At 33.6% G+C, this 24483-nt stretch overlaps 1 protein-coding gene across 2 annotated transcripts in view; it reads left to right on the top strand.

The window, feature by feature from the left end:
- DPH6 (diphthamine biosynthesis 6) overlaps positions 1–24483 on the top strand; it is a 213984-nt gene that overhangs the window by 41281 nt on the left and 148220 nt on the right. For both annotated transcript variants that reach the window (XM_082318710.1, XM_082318709.1), the window contains exons 4-6: positions 8953–9026; positions 11184–11302; positions 24279–24340. In XM_082318710.1, coding sequence (XP_082174836.1) covers positions 8953–9026; positions 11184–11302; positions 24279–24340 — 255 coding nt within the window. The remainder of the gene's footprint in view (positions 1–8952; positions 9027–11183; positions 11303–24278; positions 24341–24483) is intronic.

The raw sequence follows: 24483 nt of genomic DNA, 5'->3' as shown, positions 1-24483 counted from the left end.
ACTTTTGAAGTGAGTTAAGCTAAACACACTGAAGACTACTGAAGTTCTTAATGAAAGTGTTCACACAGGGATTTCATATGAATCCATATTAAATTAATTTCCACCCCTGTTTTTGGAACTACTTCTACCTGAGGAATGAAGGCATGAGATAAATGTGCTTTGAGGTCTCTAAGTGGAAGACAGGAAAGTCCCAGATGATGTGTAGTGATCTGCAACACTATGTGATTCATAGCTAGTCTGCAGAACCTTACCAAACAGCAGTTTTTCAATTTGAAGGCGAGTTATCATATCCCTATGTCTCAGGCATATTTCCATACTGTCTTTGATTACTTGCAGCTGCCTCTGACAGACATATCAAAGCTTAGAAAAATCACCTACTCTGTTTGAAATCAGTATAATCAGTGATCTTAGAATGCTTCACAAATTATAAGGCAAAACTCATATTTAAGAATTTTCTACTCAAATAATTGCAGAAGCCTGAAAGTCCCGTTACTAATGTATATGTTGTCAATCACACACCTGCAAATATGTTGTGTTTTAATTTGAAGTTTTGCAAATAACTGATAATCATTATTTAGATGCAAATGACCTTAAACTTCAATTGAAGCATGTGTAACAGTTTTCTGTTACTTATGCAAGCTTCTAGGAGGATATCAATTGGAAAGACAATTTCATTTAGAGATAATCTATTTTATATCTTGGTTGTAAAATGAACTCTATTGTGGCAAAGCTGTGAAGCAAATGTTAAAAATTAAAGCTAGTTTAACCATTCTTCAGCTATTTATACTTCAGTTTCTTTACATAGATCTGTTCTAAACAGTACATTTTTAGGGATATTCTGCATTTTTCTGAATGGTAGTGTTCCAGTTTTCTTGCAGTACACATGAACAGGCATATATAGGCGCAGGTCTAGCACTTCCTTTTTCTTCCTTTGATATTATTTTGGCTGTTGTATGCAATATTTCATTTAAGATAGATATTATTAAGGTGGTAAATAGTTCTGTGCAGTGATATGCTTAGCAGTAACCTTTAGTCATAATGTGATATTGTCTGTATGTCTTATTTTGTTCAGCTTTCTCTGGCACTGATGAAGCCTAAGGCTGCTGTTTCTTTGAGTTGCTGATAATTTTTATCTGATTAACTGACACATTTAGTTGAAATCAGACACAGCCCTTAGGCTGGGCATGGATTTAATTTAAAAAGTATCAAAGGTTTGCACTGTGTGCTGTTTAATCATCATGTTTATCAGGCAAAGAAAAATTACCGGAAGGACCATAGGGAGAGAGTTATCTTAAGGAGCAGTAACTTGGGAAATTGATAATAACTCCGAGGTAATTTACAGCTAACTTTTACATTCATTAATGTAACATTTCCCACTAATAATTACAGTGCATGTAATATACTAATTAAATTTAAAATATTAGCACTAATTTTCTTTTTGCTGAACTCTGAGAGGGTCAGGTAAAGACATTAAAATATGAAATTAAAGAAAAGCTCTGTACTAATACTGCTGCAATGCATATTCTACTTACTAGTAGAATACTTCTACCAGTATTGTACGCTACAATGCATATGTAGACATTCCTCAAATTACCATCACTATCCTTAATGGAATTTCAGTCACTGAAATAAAAAAAAAGCAAAATTGAAATCACAGTGTACTAGCATAAATTACTCTTATGTTTCTGTTTATATTTTACTTCAGCTGTGAACCAGTATGTCAGTATTGTACATGGGTATTGCAGAGCCACCTTAACAACAGCATAACAGTAAGCATACTCATGGCACTGTGTTTTGGAGCTTTCACAAAACTGTTTAATTTTTTTATACTATTTTCTGATAGAAAATACAGCTAAAAGTAATTTATGATATATGGAGAGCAGCAATTTTGAATTGTGTTATTCATTAAGCTGTTTAAAAATATATATAACTTTAAAACTATGAAGCTTTAAACATAAATTGTACATTTTAGTACAGTTACAGTTGCAAAGATCGATTTGCTGTTCTAACACAATTATTTATGAAGATTATTCTTCGTGAATGTTATGAACAGCAATACATTAATGGTTATAACAAGACATGTAATAATGACAATTTCACTTACAGTTAAAACATAACTAATAATTATCTTATGTACATAGAAATGCTGTATACTGCTGCTAAAAAAAAATGTGTTATTTAGATGCTTTTTAAAAGTTGATTTTTATACCTGCCTTTTAAAATGAGCAATTTTGGTAGTTTTGAAGGGGAAAAATAAGTTTTAAAAAGTCATATGGAAAATAAAAAGTTGTTAGCATCTGTATACATCTGTTTAGCATCTGTTTTTATGTATACATTACATACTTCGTGATGTAATACTTTGTGACAGAGTATACTGTACTGAGTATAAGTGTTTTCTGTATTGTCCAAATAGTTCAGAGAAGCAATTTATTTTTACTTTAGACTAAGCTATTGCACCAGCAACATATTAGTTTTACCTGGCTTAAAAAATCTCTTAAATTAACAGCACACGACGTTTTCTTTAATAATAACAAAAAAAAACAAAAAAAAAAAAAAAAAAAAAGAGAAAAAAAACCCTTCCATATTAACTGTCCTTGAACATTTTTCTGTTCCCTGTTACTTTTTAGATGATACAGCACCTAACATCTTTCCTCCAGAATTTTCCCAAATTTGCTTCCTTGGCTTTTGAGTTCAGTGCAGATCCCTGATATTTAGCCTGCAGATGTCAGCCTGCTCTACCCATGCTGGGACTGCAGTTTTGTGAACATGCTTTTTATGGTACCAAACATGATCAGATTCCACATTAAAAGGTGAAGTGTAGTATCTGAGACCTGGCACCGTTGATTCTGGGATTGACTCTCTGCTAACCACGATCAGCTCTGAATGAAACAAAATCCTGTCTGTTTGCGAAATGTCCAATAACTCTCTCAATACCGAACAGTGAATCCAGTGAAGAACTAGTTTTCAGTTAGTACTCTTTGCATGCTTCAAGTGCTGAGCTGAATACACTGTGCAGCAAGGCTTTATGTAAACTTTGCCCAGATGAGGAATTCATGAAGGTTGTTAGACCATAGTTTTTTTCTGTTCCACCTCATACTCCATCCTTCTTCCCTTCAAATCTTCTTATTTCTTGAATTTGTGCCAGTCCAACCTTGATTTGTTGAACCGTAGAGAATAGGGGGATTGAATTTATTCCATTTCATGGTATGTAAGTATATTAACTAGTACTCCCATTTCAAAGCATTTATTAAGTATATTGATATTTCTCCTTGTGGAAGCTGCTGTCTGGACAGTGATGGAAGTTTATATTTGCTCTTTACCATCAGAAGAACTAAATGAAAAGTGATGGTGGTGAATAGCTCCCTGTCAAAAGTCTTTAAACATGAATGCTAACCACAAGTGAAAAATGACACAATGTACTGCCACCTCAAAAGATGATTAAAACTTAGGTATTATCAAAGGAAATAAAGTAGAATAAGTGCAGAACATCTTGTATATGATTATTTAAATCAGATTTAATGTAGCTTGTAAGCAAGCAGCCAATGAGTCTTCTGTTCTTTTGTTACTACCTTCAAGATATATTGTATACATATGTACATATATATACACACACATATATATTTATGTGTTTATGTGTGCGTGTATATATATGCATTCATACAGATGCACATTCACCCTCTAAATGTGTTACAGGTATGTATAATTGAAAAAAAAGACCGCAAACCTCAAAACAAAACCTGTTAGTATCTGCTTGATATTTAAATTTCAAGTTTGAGCCATTATTCCAACAGTAGTTTAATAGAAGTTCTGTGACCTTAAAGATTACAATGGCTTCTTTAATTCCTTTACCATAGGATCATTCTGAAAGTTCCTAGGATTCAGGACTAGAATTTTTAAAATCCCAAACAAATAGGTCTGGGAAGTAGTTCGTTTTAGTATAGAAGTAGTATTGTGTTTGTATAGGAACAGCACACTTAAGTCTCTACTTCCAGGTACTTTTCTTTTTAATTTGAGGGAGTTTTCTTACTGAGCATCTTTGCAGTTGTATACATTTTGTGAGAACTTGAAAAAACAGAATGAATTAAAAAAAATACCATGTTTATTGCTGTGTTAGCTTGTTAAAAAATGTAATGGCCAAGTCAGTTGCCATCTTCATGGATGAACAGGAGATTCTGTGAATCTGTGTATTTGGGAAATCACGAAAGGAAGTGCTACAGGTATTCATTTCACTGCATATTTGTTTATTATGAGCATCACATCTTTTTTTGAAGTTTATGATACAGTTACTGTCGTCTCATATCTCTGACACAACTATTTATTTCCCATTCTTAGAGAAAGAACAGTATATATAATGGAAACTGTCATGGTAACAACAGATTTGCAATGCACTATAATAAATATTATGATGATAACAGTAAATATATTATTTGTTTTGGTGAGGAGAGAGAAGTGCATGTGTTATAAAACAGGCTGCCCAGAGAAGTTGTGAATGCCCCATCCCTGGAAGTGTTCAAGGTCAGGTTGGATGAGGCTTTGAGCAACCTGATCCAGTGGAAAGTATCCCTGCCCATGATGGGGGGGGTGGGACTAGGTGATCTTCAAGTTCCTTTCCAACTCAAACCATTCTATGTTTCTATGATAAAACAATATGGAAAATTGTGTATGATATGTCTATTTATGTAGCCATGGGGATTAATCTAGTTGTGAGACAACAGTTGTACAGCCTTGTGTTTGTTTGTATCAAATATTTCAAAAACATTATTTACTGAACTTAGCTGATGGGATAGTTTGCCTCTGATAACTTCGTACTGAACAATGAAAGTTGTTATTAAATGGTCTGTAGTGTCTGGTTTTCCAGAATATCTGAGCACTCTTTTTGGTTTTTTTTTTTATCAGGAAATAAATAGAAAAGACTCTGTGATAGAACATTGGATGAGAACTTTCCTCAAGTGTTTGGAAAACATATCCTGAATATCATTTCCTAAATATCATTCTCTATCCAGCCACTATGGCTGAACACTTCTTTTTGACAGAAATAGTCAGGAAAAGCCCTGAATATTTTAGGTGAACCTGTTAGCAAAAAAAAAAAAAAAAAAAAAAAAAATCTCCTATTGCATATAAAAATTGGTGGCAATACAATTTTATGCTGGAAAAGTTTGTAAACTTAACTGTTCAAAATTATAATAAGAATAAAAATTCAGAATAACTTAAAATTTTTTGTTTTCCTTCACAGCATAATGATACTATACACAATAGGCAGGTGCATAAAAATAAAACAATACTGTTAAGTAGTGACAATGTTGGGAATCTGTGCTTAATCGGTGAGCTCCAAGCTCTTCCACTTTTAGAAATTATTGCTGCTGCTAATACTCAATAAAAGCTTAAAAACATGTGTGTTATAACAGTATTTTTAAGTTGATACTTTTGATCCCAAGTCCTTGTACAGAAGTAATTTCAGAGTGTGGTCGTCTCTGTTTATTGTCTGTGAGACTACAAGATCTCAGAGTTTAGTTCCATGGTAGTGACTACCTTTTGCCAAAGGGTAAAATTCAGAGCTCTAAGACAGGAAATTCAGGGCCACTGCAGGCATTATTTGCATTGCTACATTGTGTTTCCAAAAGTTCAGCTATGTCTCAGTCTTTGAATTTGTGGCAGGGAAGAGTCCCTTTTTTAAAAAAAAAAATTAAAAATGTAGGATTTTTAAGTTATTTATTATTAACAGAATCATTTTTTATTGAAAAATCAAAGATATTGTACATCTCATTCTTAGAAGGACTTTAGAAAAATTACTTAAACATATCCTCTTTACATTTTTGCATGAATAGTACGTCCGATAGATTATTTTCTACCAGTTCTTTCTGAAATACCTCACTATGAGAATCATTAATGCATTTTTATGGCTGATCTTGTGGATGGACCCACTCTCAGAAAAGTACTGTAATATAAAAGTTAACTGATGTGATTTGATTCCTTTGACTCCTGTTATTCTTCCAGTAGATGGTAGTACTAATTGCAGCTGTGATGGCAGTCTGAGAGTTGACATTTGCATGGATCAGAAAAGAGTGCTTATCTTTACATCACAATTAAGCGAGGGTTGTAAGAAAATTCAAAACTATTTTCTGGATGTTAACAGTTAAGGACTATGCTTTGCAAGAATGTATATTCTGTGTTCAGTTTTATTACCATATATTGTCCTAGTCGCTGATAGTCTGGATATACTTCACAGCAGGAGTCCCAAGTTTGTTTGTGAAAGTGAGAAGCCTTAGCCACTCTGATTCTGTGATTCCATTACAAATATATTATAGTGTGTTGAGGAGAAAGGGATGCAGGCTATTTCATTCCTTCACACAGAAAGATGTGTGGTGACTTGGAAACAGGGACAGTTCATATTTAATGTATTAATTGTTTAATAATAATGGTTCGTGGTGTCAGATCCTGTGCATGGTCCACTTCAAGATTATTACCTTTGAGGATACGTTGCCTGTGATCAATTGTTCACATAAGCAGAAATACAGGTAATGCTTCTGGACGTGTTGAATGATGTCTGAACATTGTGACAGAGCACATTTTGAAGGAATTGTTAGTGTTATTCTTTTCACAGAAAAATACAAACAAACAATACTTAGCTGTGATGTTTTCCAAGACTTATATGACTTAACTTTATAATCTTTCTAAAAAGAACTTTGAAGAATGCAGCTTCAGTGCAATTGTAGCAGTACAGGTAAAATGCATATCAAAATTGGATGAAACAAAGGAGTATGGGGAAAACATTTTAGATGTATTTGAAGATCCAAGAAGGCTTCATGAATCATTTTATCAAATTTATTTGAAGAAAACTCTACTTACATAACTGTGTTAACTTTTTAAGAAATGTAATTCTAGATGGGTGAGTTGAGTAAATTGAAATGTCCGTGATTTGTCTTTATTCTGAAAAGAGCCTTGAAATGTTATTGCACAGAAAATTCAAAGAGAAGCAGAAGTAATATTGGCTGGATAATAGGAATAATAATGATAATACCAGCACTGGTTAATGAACAAGTGACGGATAAGCTAAAATTAATTTTTGTCAGTACTGTTACTTCTGGATATGTGAGAAGCATCAACCTGAATCCTGTATGATTCGGCACTGAGTTCCGTATTAAATGATATACCCATTAATGACATGTAGAAGTACATAAATTGAACAGTGATATAATTTTCAGATTACTATAGCTAGGAATTTTGATGAATACAATGACTCTTAAATCAGAAGTATAGATGTGTATGAATAACTTAGGAATTTGGTTGGGCAAATATGAGGTAAGAATTAATGTAAAGAAGAATAAGATAATAGATTGAGGAAAGACTATCCCAGACAGACGTAAACCAGGAAATTTTGCCTACAATATAATTATGAATAAAGCGCCTTCTGCATCGTTTTATTGATAAGAAACTGAAAATGAATTTTAAATTCAGTACCATGACAGGCAAAGACTGATTTGACTTTGAAATTTGTATCTAGGTATATAGTTGAAATTTTTGTGGTAAAATCTTGCTGCTAACTTCACAGGATTGCTGTCTAACTGAGCAGGTCCAGAAGGTAAGTCATGCTGTGTAGTTATGATCAACCTTGGTTAAGAGAGGAAAACAACTTTAACTAAAGTCTAGCTGGAGCAAATTTCAGGAAAAGAAAGTAAATTCAGCATGTTGATTGGGACTCAAGCAACTTAAAAATGCAAGAGCTTATGAAATATTGTGAGTGTGTTGTCCTGGTTTCAGCTGGGATAGAGTTAATTTTCTTCCCAGTAGCTGGTATAGTGCTGTTTTGGATTTAGTATGAGAATCATGTTGATAACACACTGATGTTTTAGTTGTTGCTAAGTAGTGCTTACACCAAGTCAAGGACTTTTCAGCTTCCCATGCTCTGCCAGGTGCACAAGAAGCTGGGAGGGGGCACAGCCAGGGGGGCTGACCCAGACTGGCCAAAGGACTCTTCCATACCGTATGACATCGTGCTCAGTATATAAGCTGGGGAGAGCTGACCAGGGGGCATCAGTCGCTGCCTGGGGACTGGCTTGGCATCAGTCAGTGGGTGGTGAGCGGTTGCAGCACTTGTTTTTCCTGGGTTTTGTTCCTTTCTTTGTTGTTTTCCTTTTCACTACGTTGTTGTTGCTGTTGTTGTTGTTGTTGTTGTTATTATTTTATTTTAATTATTAAACTGTTCGTATCTCAGCCCACGAGTTTTCTTACTTTTGCCGTTCTGATTCTCTCCCCGATCCCACCGGGAGGGTGAGCAAGCAGCTGTGTGGTGCTTAGCTGCTGGCTGAGTTAAACCACGACATAGGTGCATTTTCATATGTTACATTCTCAGTGTGTTTACAAGAAAAAATAAAGTACTATTGGCTTAGGTAATTGAATGAAACAGAGAAAATATGTCTTGGAAAATCTTTTTTTTTTTTTATAGCAGAATTTTTAAAAGGTGACTGAGTAAGTTGCCTGCGAGTTTTCTTGTTCTGGTGTTAGGATAACAAGAGTAATCCCACATCGTCTTGTGCTGCATATTGTGACAAATGCTAACAGTTTAATTAATCATCATGATTGTATGTTGCTGATATTTATTTGTAGGTGGGATAGCTAACACCTCAGTTACAGCGAAGATCTGGAAGTAATTTTCAGGATGTCAGGAAAACTTTAGGATAAGCTGTTAAATCTGGTACTTTTCAGTTATCCTGGTTATTTCTTCTGTAGAATGGTACTTGAGTCGAATAGATTACCGTGTTAGAGTAAACCACATAGTAGGTCAGCTGTGCTGCTCTCTTCTATGCAAGACCTGCATTCCAGCCCATACAGTTCCATTTACTGGACACAGGGAAAAAGATTTATTCTTGGTTGAATCTGCTAGTAGGGTTACTGAATCTCTATTGCTTAGGCCAGCATATACTGCTATCATTAATATTCCATGTCTTTTTTCAGGACAAAGAAGGAGTGGAGGGTGTATCTGTGGGAGCCATTCTTTCTGACTACCAGAGAGTTCGAGTTGAAGATGTGTAAGAAAATATTGATCTTTATTAATATACATATTCTGGAAAGTGCTTTACTTGTTTGTTTTCTAACTAAAATTCTGGAGCAGAGACAGTTGCTTTATTTCTTATGTTCTGTGATAGCCAATTCATTCAATTTGTTAATGTAAGTATCTTTTTTTCTTTTTTTTTTTTTCTTTTTTTTTTTCCCCTTCCCCTGGAACCGTGTGTTCATTAGTAAAAATCCAGTAGAGAATATACTGGATTTTTGGATTGCTCTTCAGGTCCCTCATGGATCTGTTGAAAATAGCGAGAGTTTTGATATGAAAATAGTTGAGTAGGTTCAGATCTTTGATTTCAACAGAAAATTCACTCAGTTCCAGTGACGACAGTGTTGTGGTCAAGTACCTCTATTTTTCAACAGAGTTTTAATATAGAGGAACATTCTGCGACTTGTTATCATGAATTAAATGCAAGAGAATCCTTACGTGCATATCTTCCCTTACTTCCTTAAGATCTAAAATCTGTTATCAGTCAGGAGCTTTCATTTGTCATTTTTACTGTGCACACTCATTGAGTCTAGATAGTGATACTTCTAAGAGTCTTAATTAAAAAAAGAATTAAGTAATGGGAATTGTGTGTGTTATATAGGCCAAGATTTGATTTGGGTCTGGAAAAAAAAGAAATCACTATATATGTCTGATGAAATACAAAACAACCTTGTGTTAAAAAAAATAATTATAATTTCATGAGTTCATTGGTTATTTGTTGATGATAAAAGCAAATATCTGGAATCCGTTATGAACTGTAAGAATGGTGAAGTTTAATGCTGTGCAAACTCTACTCACATCAGCAAGTTACATAGCGTGGGTGTTTTCTTTACGCTTTACGTAGGTAAATTGCAGTCAGAAATAGCTCCTTTCTTTTGCTTTTCCCTTACACTTAAAACATTTTAATGACTGCCTGATCATATTACTAGATATTTTAGAAAAGATGGCTTTTGTTGATTGTGGCTTTCAGATTTTTTACCGTAGCCAAAAGACTGACAGAACATCACAATATTTCAAACAGACCTGATTAATCCCAAGGTTGCTCAGTGGTAAAAAAATTTTTACATTGACCTGCAGATTTAACCCTTGCAATAAAGTTGTTTCACATAAATCATCCCAGTTACTTGGATTGAGCTAATTTGTTAGCTAAAGTTAGGCACCTAAATAAACTACATCACATTCAGAGTTGCTAAATATTTCTGTTATTTTAACAGAGCACGAAGTTGTGAAATTACATGAAAGTAATAACAAAACCAATCAGATTATATGGGTGCTAACTGTGGATTTACATGTCAACATTAAACATCCCTTTAACTATAAAGTCTTGACATTAATACTAGTGGGTCTCTCTAACGTATGGGAGAAAGCTCATATATTAGATAAACAATAATAATTGACAAATAAATGTAATTTTTGCATGCTCTGAGCTAGTCCCATAGTTAAATGTGTTTAAGTTTTTCAGGAACTAGACATTACACATTTTATCACCAACTGATGGTACTTGACAATTTGCAGAAGGGTTACCTATCAATAGTGCAAATTAGTGATTCTCTAATTTGCTAAACAATCAGATACTGTGTATCAAATGCTGTCTAAATATGATATATATCAAAACAAATAATTAAATTTACACTAACAAGTTGTTACTTTGTATCACAAGCTGTATATATTTTCCTGAATTATTCTTTTCCTTGGGTGTTGATCCAAATCACAGGTTTGTTGAGTGTAACAAATTCAGCATATTGTACTAGTGACATGTGCCACATTTATCGCAGAGCAGTAACTCTTGCCTTAGCTGTGTTCATAAAAAGTGATCACTTCCTAAGGTATTAATTGGTTTGCGTCCCTAAAGGTTTAGGAATGCATTTTCTCATGGTTTTACTTTTGTTCCCGTGCAAATCTGTTTACATCTTACTTGCACAGGTGAATTATAGTCAGAACAATTTTATTTCATTTTTTAATATTAGACTTAATGTATATACTGAAATTTAGGAATAGTAAAGTAATTGAAATCATAGAAGAAAATTATTTAAAATTAGGGAAAGAGAGAAATTAATTTTCTTTAATTTTACATGAATCATGCTGTGTAAAAGCATAATGCTTGGCTTCATCCAATTTTTTGTTTGTTTTTAAGTTGCAGAAGGCTTAATCTTCAGCCTTTAGCTTACCTTTGGCGTCGGAACCAGGAAATATTGCTTAAAGAAATGATATCATCTAACATTCAAGCCATAATCATAAAGGTGGCAGCTTTTGGTACGTATTCAGATTCTGAGCAATATTGTCTACTGAAACTTCCCATGGACAAATCCACAACATAGCAGAGAAAAACAGAAATTTTGTTGTGTATTTTAGGATAAGAAGTGTTAATATGAAGACAATTTTAAAAAATTACATGGCTGAATACCAGTCATGATGTCTGAATAATTAATTTACCTGTATGCAATTCATTCTTAGAGGAGACATGGAAAGTAATTCTTCCTAGCATAGTCATTGAATTCCTTTTGCAGTTTTTTTGTTCTAGTTTGGGTTTGATTTGCAGTAAAGATGCATGCATAATTCAGTGGTTCACAGTATTACCATTTATAGATGATGCAAACTGGTGGCTAGTCAATATTATAAAGCAACCGTGAAAGTTTTAATAGAAATACAACAAATTAACATCAAACAAGATGTAATTATATGAGGCCAAAACATTTTGTGTAACAACAGTCTTTGAGTTGGTAAAGCATATAGCAAACAAAAGTAGTTCGTCATTGCCTTGAAAAAAATGGTATTTACAATGTAGTTGTTTAGTACATCAGAAAATTAACATGTCTTTTCATTGTCAAATATGTAAAATGAGGTTTGTATAATGAAGCAAATCAATATGAAAGATAACCTGTTTGTATATTATTTGAATGTAAAGATAAGGTCAAACGAAGTTTCATAGGAGGGCTTATTGAATGACATGCTCTATAACCCTAAGAAACACATGAGAAACATGTTAATGGTACAATATATTCATGTCAGGCCTCTCTGCAGTTTTTCATTTAAGAGTGTCAAATGAGGTCTTAAGCATAAAGTGTGACCAAAGGACCTTTTCTTTTTGGGTTGACTACAGATTTGTGGTCCATTGTACCAAGGAATGGCTCCTATAATTAAAAGAGTGTTAGTGGCTTGGTGGTTAAAGATGTACGTTTAAAAAACAGTGGTTTATAATCTTGCATTAGAAGTCCAATGGCTGGTTTATCTGGGCAACTTTTACATCAAATTCCTAATGTCTGTTGTCTTTAAAGAATGCTTTATAACAAAGTAATTTCTCCTTAAATATTAACTAAGAATTGAATTATAGTCCCTTTAGACTGGATGAATTCCACAACTTTTTTTAATTCTTTATTTTTTTTATTTATTTGTTCCTCTTTAGCTGGTATAGTTTCTAACTAGTTTTTACATTATCACTATGATGTTCTCACTGTATTGTTCTCTAGGATCTGCTGGGGCTGCTAGTGGGATTAGAATGATTAGAAATACCACATTCCCTCATTCACTTATAGGTAACAAGCAATGTAATTTAATAGCATTTTCCTGAGTTTTTAAAGGCCAGTTACAAATACATAGGAGTTGAACGCTGTGTTTTCTCCTATAAAACACTTCTTTTTTAAATTGGAAAAAAAAAAATAAACATCTTTTTCAAAGGAATAGTTTTCAGGCCATGTAAACTACATTTTTATATTTACGTTATTTTTCCATAAAATAGAATGCCTTCATTGCTTATGATGACATGAAGAAAAAATGAAAGTCCACAAAGAATATGTAACATGCTTTTTCACATCAGAATTATTTTTTAAAGAAAATCTATGATTTAAATAATAGATAAAACTATTTCACAAGTAGACATCATTGATGACCTGTCTTATGCCTGAAGCAAGATAGGCTTGTCTTTTGTATTCTACAGTCTTAAAAAAACTTAAAATGCACTAGTTAGTGCACAAAGAGTGCTTTGTGGGCTACTTATTGAAGGAGCGAATGCCATAAATTCTTATAGATAGCAATTAGATAGAAAATCACTCTGAGTTTTTTTTTTTTCCTTTTTATTTTTTTGGCTACAGGTAAAAGAAAGATCTTATCAGAGTCAATTTCTCACCTGCCTCAGGCAGACGTAATTAGATGTAAGCAAATTTAATGGAGCTTGTGTGCTCTGGGGCCATTCTGTAATGCTTTAATAATTGCATGCCTTATTAAAGTGGATTTAAGGTATGAAGGCTGTTTAACATATCAAGTGGCAAAGAAGATAAGATACAGTTTAACTTTTTGCCTATTAGATTAATAATCAAAGCTAAAGTGCAATGAAAATATTTAAAATAACAGATTTAAGAGTCTGAAGGGTAATGCGTTAGATGGCACATTGTACAGATGTTAATGCAAGAAGCAAATCTGTAACCTGAGCTTGACATTCGTCAGCGCTGGCATACTTGTACACCCGCCTTGTCCTGTTTTCCATTAACTCGGTGCCAGTATTGGCAAGGTAAAAGCCTGTAGTTTTATGTAGAAAACACATAATTATGCAAGTAAATGAGCATTAGTTTAGTACATTTCCCTAAATCCACCATTACAAATGAATACCATAAACTTTGCCAGTGGCAAGAGTTTTCTCAGAGTAGTGTGCTTTTCCAGATGCAATACCAATTGCTCTCACTTACATGCAAAGGAAGTGTTGTTAGCAAGCCTTCTTCACATACCTTCTGTTGATCTATAAGTAGATCAGCTTTCTTTCCTTTAGAGTGTATTTCAGAGGCTTTGATGATGAGAGAAAAACATTCCATGATCTAGCAGCAAACCTAAGGTATAAAAAAAAAAAAAAAAGCTGCTTATGCATATTTATCTTCAGGGCCATTTTCTTGCTGCTAAAGATGCCTGTATGATGCATGATACTTTTATATTTGAAATATACCCCTCTTCAGTGGAAATCCCAGAGAGTCAGAATAAGGTTACTCAGTAATAGCTAAAATAGAAGCAGTTATTGATTGTTTTTAACATGTGTGTGCCTGAAATTCCAGTAGTATCCATTGCTCATGTGAGACAGTGTAATATAGCACTGTGTAATATAACAGAGGCAGTGTAATGTAACACAATAATAAGATGCAGTTTTGATATCCTTGCTTTCTGGACACACTTTAAGGACTAAAATACTAATTAACTTGCAGAGTATGCGTATAACAGATTCAACTTTTAATCTTGGTAACTTTAGGTACTGGTCTTACCTGTGCCACATTCTAAAGCAAATTGCTTCCATTGCAGCACAAGGTGTAATACTCAAGTGGAAGTGAGAGAAGGAGGAAGGTTACATTTGGAAGGAATCTTTGGGTTCCTCACAGTGTGGTCCTCTGTAAAAATTGAGCATCGAGTTTTATTTAGTTTTACTTTACTTATATAGTTAACTATACCTAAATCTTGTTAAGAATTAGCACTAAAACTTAAGCGCCACTATACATTTTAAAATATGACAAACTTCAGTTCTCATACATATGAGAATATAGTTGAAATTGGTTTTATGTCATGCAGTTAAAGCAATTTGTGCTCAGTGATTCTAATTTTTCTTGAAGTTTTAAGAGTAACGTTCACCTTCAGTAAGTTTTATAAGTGCACATTGTTAGCTTGAGAATGTGGGGGAAACAATTGCTTCTTCAATGTTACCCTCAAAATCAGAATATAAGCTCAAATTTCTATCCTTTATGGGATTAATATACATTAGTTACCTTATACATTGCAGATTCTTCCCGGTTTGGTTGTAGTAAATTAATGATTTATTGTTGAATTAAAAACCTGAAAAAACATTGTAATTATGAGGTCAGATAATAGAAATACTAAGTTGAAAAAGAAAAACTTCCATGGTTAAATTATTTTTCTAACTTCTAGCTGTTTTTTGGACCACAGGAGAGAAATGATACCATAATGCTGTTCAACTGTTAGACAGTAATTAAAGCTGAAACTTTGTATCAGGGATGATTAGCTTGTGGTCCTCAGCCTACATTTGAAGTGGTGCTCTTATGCCGTAGCTACATCCTTTATATTGTATGTCCGGCTGCTATGATTGCTTCTCGACAATCTGCATGCTCAGCCATGCGTAGAGTTGAAGTCACAGGGGCTGTAGAAGCTTAAATTTTGAGATGGCGTGGGCCCTCGTTGCTTACCTAGGCTATTTACCTCCAACAATGGAGTAATGAGTCCTTAGGGAGCCATTGCCATCTCCTGTCTGTCAACAAATCCTAAAGTTCCTTCTCTAAAATGAGCTGTGTGAAGTATGTATAATTTAACTTGAGTCTCCTTTGCTGCGAGGAGATCTTGCCGCTTGCCTCACAAGGCCAAGAAGATTGGTATACTCCTGCTGTATGTAGAATCCTCTGAAAAGCAGATAGTTTAGGGATGCGTATGTTTTTGTATATAAGCTTTTAACTTAGAGAGAGAGAATGTTACTTGTCAGTACCTGGAGCTTTTGTTTATTATTTAAACCTAACCACCTAGGTGTCTGCATTGTTGTTTATTATTTGCATGCCACTAGTGTACAGAAGTGAAATCCTGACTGACTGAAACTGATAGCCAGACTCCCATTAATTTTCATGGAGGTAAGATTTACGTATGAAGTAGTACATTAAAAAAGAACTAGCATCACACAGTTTCTGGTTAAGCTCCTGAGGGTATAATTTAGTGTTACAGATAAACTGATCTAATAGTGAGTCGCTGCTAAAAGGTTGATCTTTCCTTCCCCTTTCTAGCGGACTCTTCCAAATCACAAGTCTCTACTCGCTTCTGCCCCTGTAAAAGCTCCAGTGATTGTGTTGCTGCAGCTGGGTGATCCAGCAGAGAAGTACTGCTTTTTTGTCTGTGCAAGGAACTTGCTGTGTAGATGCCATGGCTGTATGGAGGACAAAACTCCCTCTTGCAGTAGAAAGATTACCACTAAATTGGGTTGGCTGTAATGTCAGATCATATCCTGAAGTAAAATTGGTGGTTGTGTGAGTTTTGTCCGAGCACATCATCTGTGCAATGGAAAGGAAATGTGTTCTTTGAAAATGTGTCTCTAGTTTTTAGTACCGAGCAATTTTAAAGTCATTATTGGGGAAACTGAAGGAACTTGTTATATCATCATCACAGGGGAACATACTTGCTTTCTCTAAATCTTTTCAAAAATTTCTCAGACAATTCACAACCATAACAGAAGGAAGCGAGGAACATTTTGTTAAGAAATCAATACAAGATCCCATTTGTTTTCTCCCATATTGTATTGTAAGGATTTGTTTACTTATTACTAAATAAACTAAACACTGGCATTATTCTTAGCTAGTTCAGCTTATTTAGAGGTGACTGTTCCCTTGCTCTTTCCTTGGACAGTTACCAGACACTGGAGCTGTAATGGAGTCTATGACAGTCTTCACAACCTTTGCTCTTGATAACATTTGGTTTTATTAATATAAAAAAGATTTCTTCTGTTTATCATAATTTGAAGTGGAACATAAAATGACTGATAATATTTTTCCAAGTACTGTCAAATTTTAATGATTGTCTATTCTGTTAGGAATAATGTATTCTAAAAAGTACCCTTAATTTTTCTAATAAAAGTTTATCTGTGGGCAATGTTAAAATATTATCTTGTATACACATATGATAGCTTTAATTAATTTTTATTGTAATTTTTTTTCAGGTTATTAATTTAGTAAATTTATGCCTATCACGCGCTTTAGGAAAGATATTCTTATTAGTCTTTTCCCCCTTCTAATCCTTGTTTCCTAGCTGGCACATGTTATTGTCACTGAATTTTCAAATAAAGCTTCGAAAGCTTAGTTGGTCCTTTAGAGTTTAAGTGTATTTGACACTTTAGCCTCAGGCTTGTTCCCTAATACATTTGTCTACATCATTCATGTTATTTATGATAAAAGAAAAGGTACCACACCTGTTTGTTCACCAGACGTTGTATGAAAAGACTTGGGAACAATTATGAAACCACAGGAGCCATTTTAGCACAGGCCCTCTTTTTCCTAAGGGAAAAGATTCACATAGGAAAAGATCAATATGGAGAAATGGGAATTGTATGCAAGACCAGAAATCAATCAAAATCAGCTTGGGATTTAAGAAGAATATAATGCAAAAGAGATGAGTAAGAGAAAAGAGAACTAGGAATGGACTTTAAGTGAAGAAAAGTTTTGATTCAGAGCATAGCTGAAAGGTTAGAAAAACAAGATATGAAAATAATCTTTGCATTTGGAATGTTATTTGCCTTGATGCTTGTACATGAATGACAAATACTTTGTTACCAGTGTAAGATGAGGTTTTGGGAAGGAGCTTTTAGTGCATGGCTATAAAGAAATGTTTGAAAATGAAGTGTGTTACAGAAAAAGAAGAAGTGAGATTTTGTAACAGTTTGCATAAGTGGATCTAGAAACAGGTTAGAGAGAAATATGATTCCCTCTTTGCTATCTCTTGAGCCTATAGCTTGGAGATTGGGAAGGATGTCGATATTTTCAGTAGTAACAGATGACAGGAGGGTAGAAGGAAGAGCAGGAAAGTGCATGTGCCTGAAAACAGAAAAGTAATTGAAAGCTGACATTATTGAGTGCAGTGTTTCTTAAGGAGATGTCAGAGACAGACAAAATTGGAGGGAGATGGCTTAAGAATGGGAAGATCACTTTTGCAGTTTGGGGAGATCAGATAAAGAAAAAGTGAAATGGAAGCAGTGGGCTAAGAATGGACTATTAGGCATTTAAAATGAAAAAGAAAAGGATATAAGGGTTCTAGTGAAGGAGACGGAAGAATAGTCAGAGAACTGAGCTGAAGAAAAAAAGCTTAGTAAGAGATGTCAGAAGCAGAAATAATCTTAACAGAATGAAAATCAAGAGGAAGAATTGGTGTCTTGTTAATATTAGAATATTACTTGCTGCTCTTTAATGCTTGGTAAGATTTAAGTTCTGGATGCGCGTTCACTGTGTGGACTTCTGTGCTGAAACAGAGGGTAAACTCAAACCTTTAAAGGCATATCTGTGTAGTTAGAACCATAGATGCTTGCTTTCCAGGTCTCTCTGAGCTGAAGTTTTACAAGACTTCTTGTCCTAATCTGATCCTTTATTTCTGCTCTGGCCTTTACCCTTTTGCAGGTGATCTACTGATTTCCCCTGTCAGAAGTCTCTGTTGATCCATTTGGGGACTGTGACTTTTTAAAGGTTTATAACTTGTCTGCATGGGGATGGATTTAATGGAAGTGGCACAAATTTTACCACTTGCACCATGCCTCTTTCTCTGCCACTGAATCAAATTTCAATCCTTTTCTTCAAAGCTTAATAGCACCAGAACTGTTCAAAGCATGGAAATATCAGAATTCTTTAACAGGGACAGAACAGCACAGCCTTTTTTATCCAAACTATGGTGCTGGAATGGTTGAACTCTTTGAATTAGAGAGATTAATAAACAAATAATGCTCTAAAGTAATTCTACTCAAAACATTTCAGTATGCTGAAGTTAAAAACACTGAAAACAGATTTATATCAGAAAAGTCATACATATGTGGCTGTATGAACCGAACCTGTAATAACTTTTGTTTTAAGTCTCTGAAGTCTGTTGAAAGTCTTGAGAGGAAGTTAAATGGGGCAGTATTTTCAATGAGATGAACCTTTTGCTGTATAGTGTCTTGGATTTGATTAAAAGCAGTTTAATGCTGTTATTAAACAATTCTTCCACAATCTCTTTTTAAACTATGAACATTTTAGAGTTTTAAAAGTATCTGTGTGAAAATATTGCCTTGTTATTTGATGAAACAATATAAAATTTCTTCAAAGACTTATTGAGGTTTCTGTTCCTGAAATGGCAGAGCGAAGTTGCTTTGAATCCTAGATATAACTAGAACACAAATAACTTTGATGTTAAAAAAAAAAAAAAAAACACAAGAGATTACAGATAAAATTAACATTGCTGGTATGAAGATTTTTAGAGCCTTTTACCTCTTAGAATTCTAAAATTTGATGACATCAGGCTAACCTAGTTTAGAAAATATTTGATGAACTTCTGAGAAAGAAGATAAACTGTGATCCTAAATAAACCGCACTGGAAACGTATGCTAGAACCACTTTGGGATTAACATTTTATAACTTTACCACTTAGCTTGAAAAGAGTTACTGTATCTTCAGACTCCATCCCTGTACTGTTCCCACACTGGATAAATTACCCCATACAAAAAAAGAAAAGAAAAAAAAGAAAGAATTAAAAAAGAGGGGGAAAAAAGGAAAAAAAAAAAGAAAAAAAGAAGTAGGCACATAATCAAGTTGCATGAATTTTGCTCTTTTATACAACAAATTAGAACTATATTCACCTCAAATCTTTTCGAGGTGGAGTAATACCCAGTATTTATTGCATTTTCCTTTCCTTCATTTTTATATGAAAATTAAGCGGCTTTTACAATTTTTTTGATGTTTTAGAAAAAGAAATTCAAGTAATCCATCCAGTTCACCATTGTTATAAAACCTTTCATGTGTGAAAATTATGAGGAAGCTAAGAATCAACTATGAACCTGTCAAGTTATGCTACCAGACAAAAAGTTCACTTCCCAACTCTGTAGAAATGAAAGCTAAATATGACACCAGGAATAATTTACCTCAAAGTAATTTAAGGTATAGGTTTACAGTGTATTAATATCTCTGTGGCAGGTGAAGTCCTACATCGTGAACATTCCTGCACTCTTGCAGAGTAAACCTGCCTTACCAACACTTTTGTGTATGGGCTTTTCCTGTACTATTAGAAACATACTCTTTGATTCTGTATTGTTTAAAGAATAGTGCTTGATCCTGCTTCATGAAAATCAGTGATTTTGTTTTGTTTACTTAGAAAGAAAAAAAAAAACTGGCACATTTAAAGTATAGGATTTTCCCTTCAAAAATGGTCCTACTTTCTCTGTTCCAATTCTAAGATGGGTGCTTCCATCTATCCTTTATACTCTTTTGCTTTCTCTCCATAGTTCTGTATCTGAAAGGTCTCATCACCTCTTGTTAACCCTGTTTTCTTCCTGAAAAAGAAGTTGAAGAGAAAGAGACTAGTTTTGGTTCCAGAAAACTTAAGCCTTTCATTGCCTCTTTTCTTATTTCAAGTTCTAAATAATTCTGCTTTTGGTGAGCAGCTAATTAGGATCCTTCCAGAAAACTTATTGTGCATTACACTGCCCTCCATCAGCAGAAGTCTTGGTCCCTGACATTCATAATGATGGCAGTTACTAATCTTCTTAACAATACTTCTCAAGAAGTCAGGAAAAAGAAGGGAACTTTAAGTTGCTGTAACTTTAAAACAAGTTCCAGTTTTTTCTCCAAAAGTCTATCCTAATTCTATGTATATGAAATTTCAAGAAGATTGATAATAGATAGTGATTTTGGATATTTTTTTTAAGTTTATTTTATGGAAGAAGTCAAAAAGGAATAAGATGTAGTTTTTGAATTGTAGGGTTGGTTAGTCAGAAAAGGACAGAGGTTTTGCCCTATATTATCAACAGATAATGGTTAACTCATATTTTATTGATGTGTGTGTGTGTGGTAGCGATTCTTTCCCAATGTGTTCATGTATTAAGGGTTAGAGTTTGGTTCAGTGTAGCTTTCAGCAGAACTTTGTGTACCACCATTTTTAAAACCAATAATTATTAATTTATATTTTCTAATTATTAATTAGACATATAAATTTATTAATTTATAATTATAATTTTAAAAATTTATTAAATAATAATTTTATTATTTTAATTGAAATTAATTTAGTCAGCATTTTACTAAGAGGTGAAAATAGAATTTTTTAAATTAAAAGACTTCCTTAAAAATCAAGACTATTTTAAAATTCTGAACATGTATAAAACATGTTCTTGTTAGTAAGATGAGGCTTTAGAATGTGGATTTTATTAGCTGAATGTAGTGTCATGAAAATGGAACTTGATTTTCTAATGATCTTGATAAATGCAACTAATATCAGGTAGCTACCCCTCACCTGAGGCTTTATGCTACACTAATACATGTGTACAAAGTGAACCATTTAAAGTACGGTTCTTTTGCATAACTTAACACTAGTGAAATGCCCTTTAGTAATGTTCTTTGGTACATTTTTTTCACTACAGAACAAAGCCCTGAATTTCTGCCCCAGTCTTTTGACATTGCTGCAGTTCTCTACAGCACTTGTCTTGTGGCTGTGCGTAAGAGGGCTCTGCAGCCATTGTTGATATCTGCAGAAGGAGTTCTGCTCCTGTCAGTGGATTTATCAGAAATTGCAGATGGAGTAGAAATTACTTTGAAGTGATTATACCATTTGTGCTATCACATACTGATTTTACAGTAAAACTAGGCCACAAAACTGGAGATGAGAGCACAATTTGTTTTACTGAGAGCTGTTAAAAACAGCATTATCAAATCTTTCGAGATGTTTCTGTCATCACGTACTGGTCTATATCAAAGAAATAAAGCCCCACTTGCTCTCTTGACAGCACATAATAAATTGACTGATGTAGTTCAGTTGGGGAGTTAAAAATGCATTGAAAATAATGGGGCATAACATTCTAGGGTTAACATTTATTCATAGATGATGCAATTAAATAAAACAGGCATTAACTTCAAGGTCAGTCAGTAAAGTAATAAAAGTGAATATTTTAATTGAATTGTAATTGCTTCCCATTGATACATGCAAGTTAAGTAAAATAGATGTCAGTGCTGCAAATTATAGTTCCCTTCCTAATTAATTTCTTAATTCTACATTCCTGTACCTTGTTGTTGGTTTATCCACCCATCCAGCTTTCTTCACATCTAGTTTCATGGAGGAAAAATCTGGAGAATGTGGTTAAATGGAATGTACTAAGAATTTACAAGACATTGTTTTTCCTTTTAGTCTAAGTAATTTTAGGAATCTGAATCAACCTACTCCTTTGTTTAAAGAAAAACATACCAAATAGAAGTATATATTTATATTAACTGTTTTGTAAGTATGGTTTTAGGTACTTTATTATAGTGATAGTAGCAGTAGACATACAGCTTCATCTATACATGCATACCGTTAGTGATTTGAGATGTGGATTACTGGTTCTGCAAATTACAGGTTGCATTGGTTCTTGATGCCTTTAGCAGACGATCTCTATTCTCTCAGAATACCAACCTAGTGGAAACTAAAGGAAATAATATTTTTCAAAAGAAAGACAAGCTATCCAAAAATAGAATTCTGAAAGCAGAAAGAGTGCATTGCACTTCAACAGATTTTCATGTAGGTGTGGGATATTACTAAAGAGTTTACCCATAGGCAATTTGTTTGTATTTTGTATACTATTTGTATAATAGTTTCTTTTAAATTATCATTTTGTGTTCATTAGGGGGTAGAACAGTAGGTATATCCTTCTTAATACTAGAGAGAAGTTGTGAAAGAAACAATATGTTAGTGTGTCTCATACTGTCAACTTTTTCACTTCTCACATGTTTGTAATGTGTCCCTTGGTTTAAGGAAACCAATTTGTTTTTATCAAGGAGAGAGTTTGCTTTTCTTAGAAAATTAATTATGTTAATGAAGAATGTTAATGTAAATGTGTGAAAGCAGTACTGTAATATGGTACTTATTATTATTTGTTTATTTTAAAAGAAAATGCTTGTTTAGTCTAATACCTATCCCATTAAAATCAAAGACATTATGCTAAGCTAGCGTAAGTTGGAAGACATCAGCAGAATCATTGGAACCATTGAAATGAAATGAAGATATTTCCACAAGCATAAATTATCATTATCTTATAACTAGCAACACACATTTTTAGTCTGTTAATAAAGAGCAATAAACCAATACCAAAAAAGAATAGGGGGAAGGAAAAACCTCAGTCTTCTCTCACTTTTAATTATTAAGCTATTTTTAAAGTGCTCCCCTAGATAGGGAATTTTTAATGTGCTTTAATGACATGTTTAAAAACTTTATTAATGTTTTGAGATCTCATTGACTCTAACTTGTTTTAGTTTCACGGGAATTTAAATATACCAAGGCCATCATTGTAAAAATTAAAAGGCATATCATCTATTTGAACTCAGCAACAACTCTTTATAATAGGATACCATACATTTATATAACAGGTTTCATCGTCAAAGATCTAAAGTGCTTTGCAAGGTACATACTTCAGAAATTGCTTCTAAATTGAGTCATTCTGGTGGCAGCTCTTTAATGATACTCATTATAGTATAAAGCAGTAGAGTAGGAAAAAAATAGACAAGTATTGTTATCAGTACAAAAAAACCCCAAACCATAATAATTAAGAGTAGTAAAAAATGCGATCGCTGAAAATTTTCAAGTGTTCCTTCACTTTCAGAAGTCATCACTTTGTTTTTTCTTATTTACTTCATATGTTAAGACCTTTTGACCACTTAGTCTCAAGTCCAACTAGGATATTTATTTGGTTGAAGAAGATGTCTTGAAACAGTTGTTCCTGGATTTTTTTTTATCCCAGTACTGATTTCTGCCAATTATTTGATTTATTCCTGAGAAGTGACCATTTAACAGCCATGAGCTGGCAAAACTCAAAGTCAAAAAGCTGAAACAGGAACACAGAGGGGCAAGTTAAAGCAATTATCAAATGTTAATAGGGCTTACTTTTTTACCAAGAAAAATAAATCAAAATGTAGACATCATACAGAATATTTTGTGATGGATCAGAAGGTACAACATTCAAGACATTCTGTAAGTCTGAGTTTTCTTTATATCTCCCTCCTTTTAAATTCTTACCTTTTTTCTGTGGGTCACATACACACAGAATATGATTTAGCAAAAAAGTTTTTATTGTGGAAAGCTGTCTGTGTCCCTTCCAGTAACTTGCAGGAACTATAAAAAAATTAACTTGAATTTTAATTTAATACGTATCTACAAAGGTAACTTGTGACTCAGAGGTAATTTCTGTGTAGTATTTTCATTACCATGAACCTGCATGTTTACTTCATTGTGTAGTGAAATTTCTGAGAAAGGAAAACAACAGCTTTTCCAGTTGACACGCAGTGAAAAGGTAATTGGCCTTATTTGTCCATAAACATGGAAACCAGTTGCCCAGAGGGGATAAGAGAAAATTCTGACTAAGTGTGTTTTCTTGAGAATAGAAATTATTTTAGATACAGTAGGACTAGTTTCTAAGGGAGACATGCTATATTTAAAAAAAAAAAAAAAAAAAGGAGCCTTTCTTGATGTCATAACAGTACTTTATAAAAAATATTTTTGCACTTTTTTGTTTTTTCAGGTTTAGATCCAGATAAGCATCTAGGAAAAACTTTGGATCAAATGGAGCCTTATCTTTTGGAGGTGGGTATTACTTAAAGGACACACATACAGGTACAGTTTCAATTAAAAAGTAATACAGGCAGAAATTCAGTAAAATTAACTTAATCAAAAATTACTTAGTTACTTTATATACAATACTAACCCAAAGCTTATCTTTGTACGTA

Source organism: Platalea leucorodia (genome assembly GCF_965183815.1).
Source record: "Platalea leucorodia genome assembly, chromosome: 7".
Lineage (NCBI taxonomy): Eukaryota > Metazoa > Chordata > Aves > Pelecaniformes > Threskiornithidae > Platalea > Platalea leucorodia.
The sequence above is the reverse complement of the archived record's forward strand: the minus strand, read 5'-3'. Positions and strand labels throughout refer to the sequence as shown.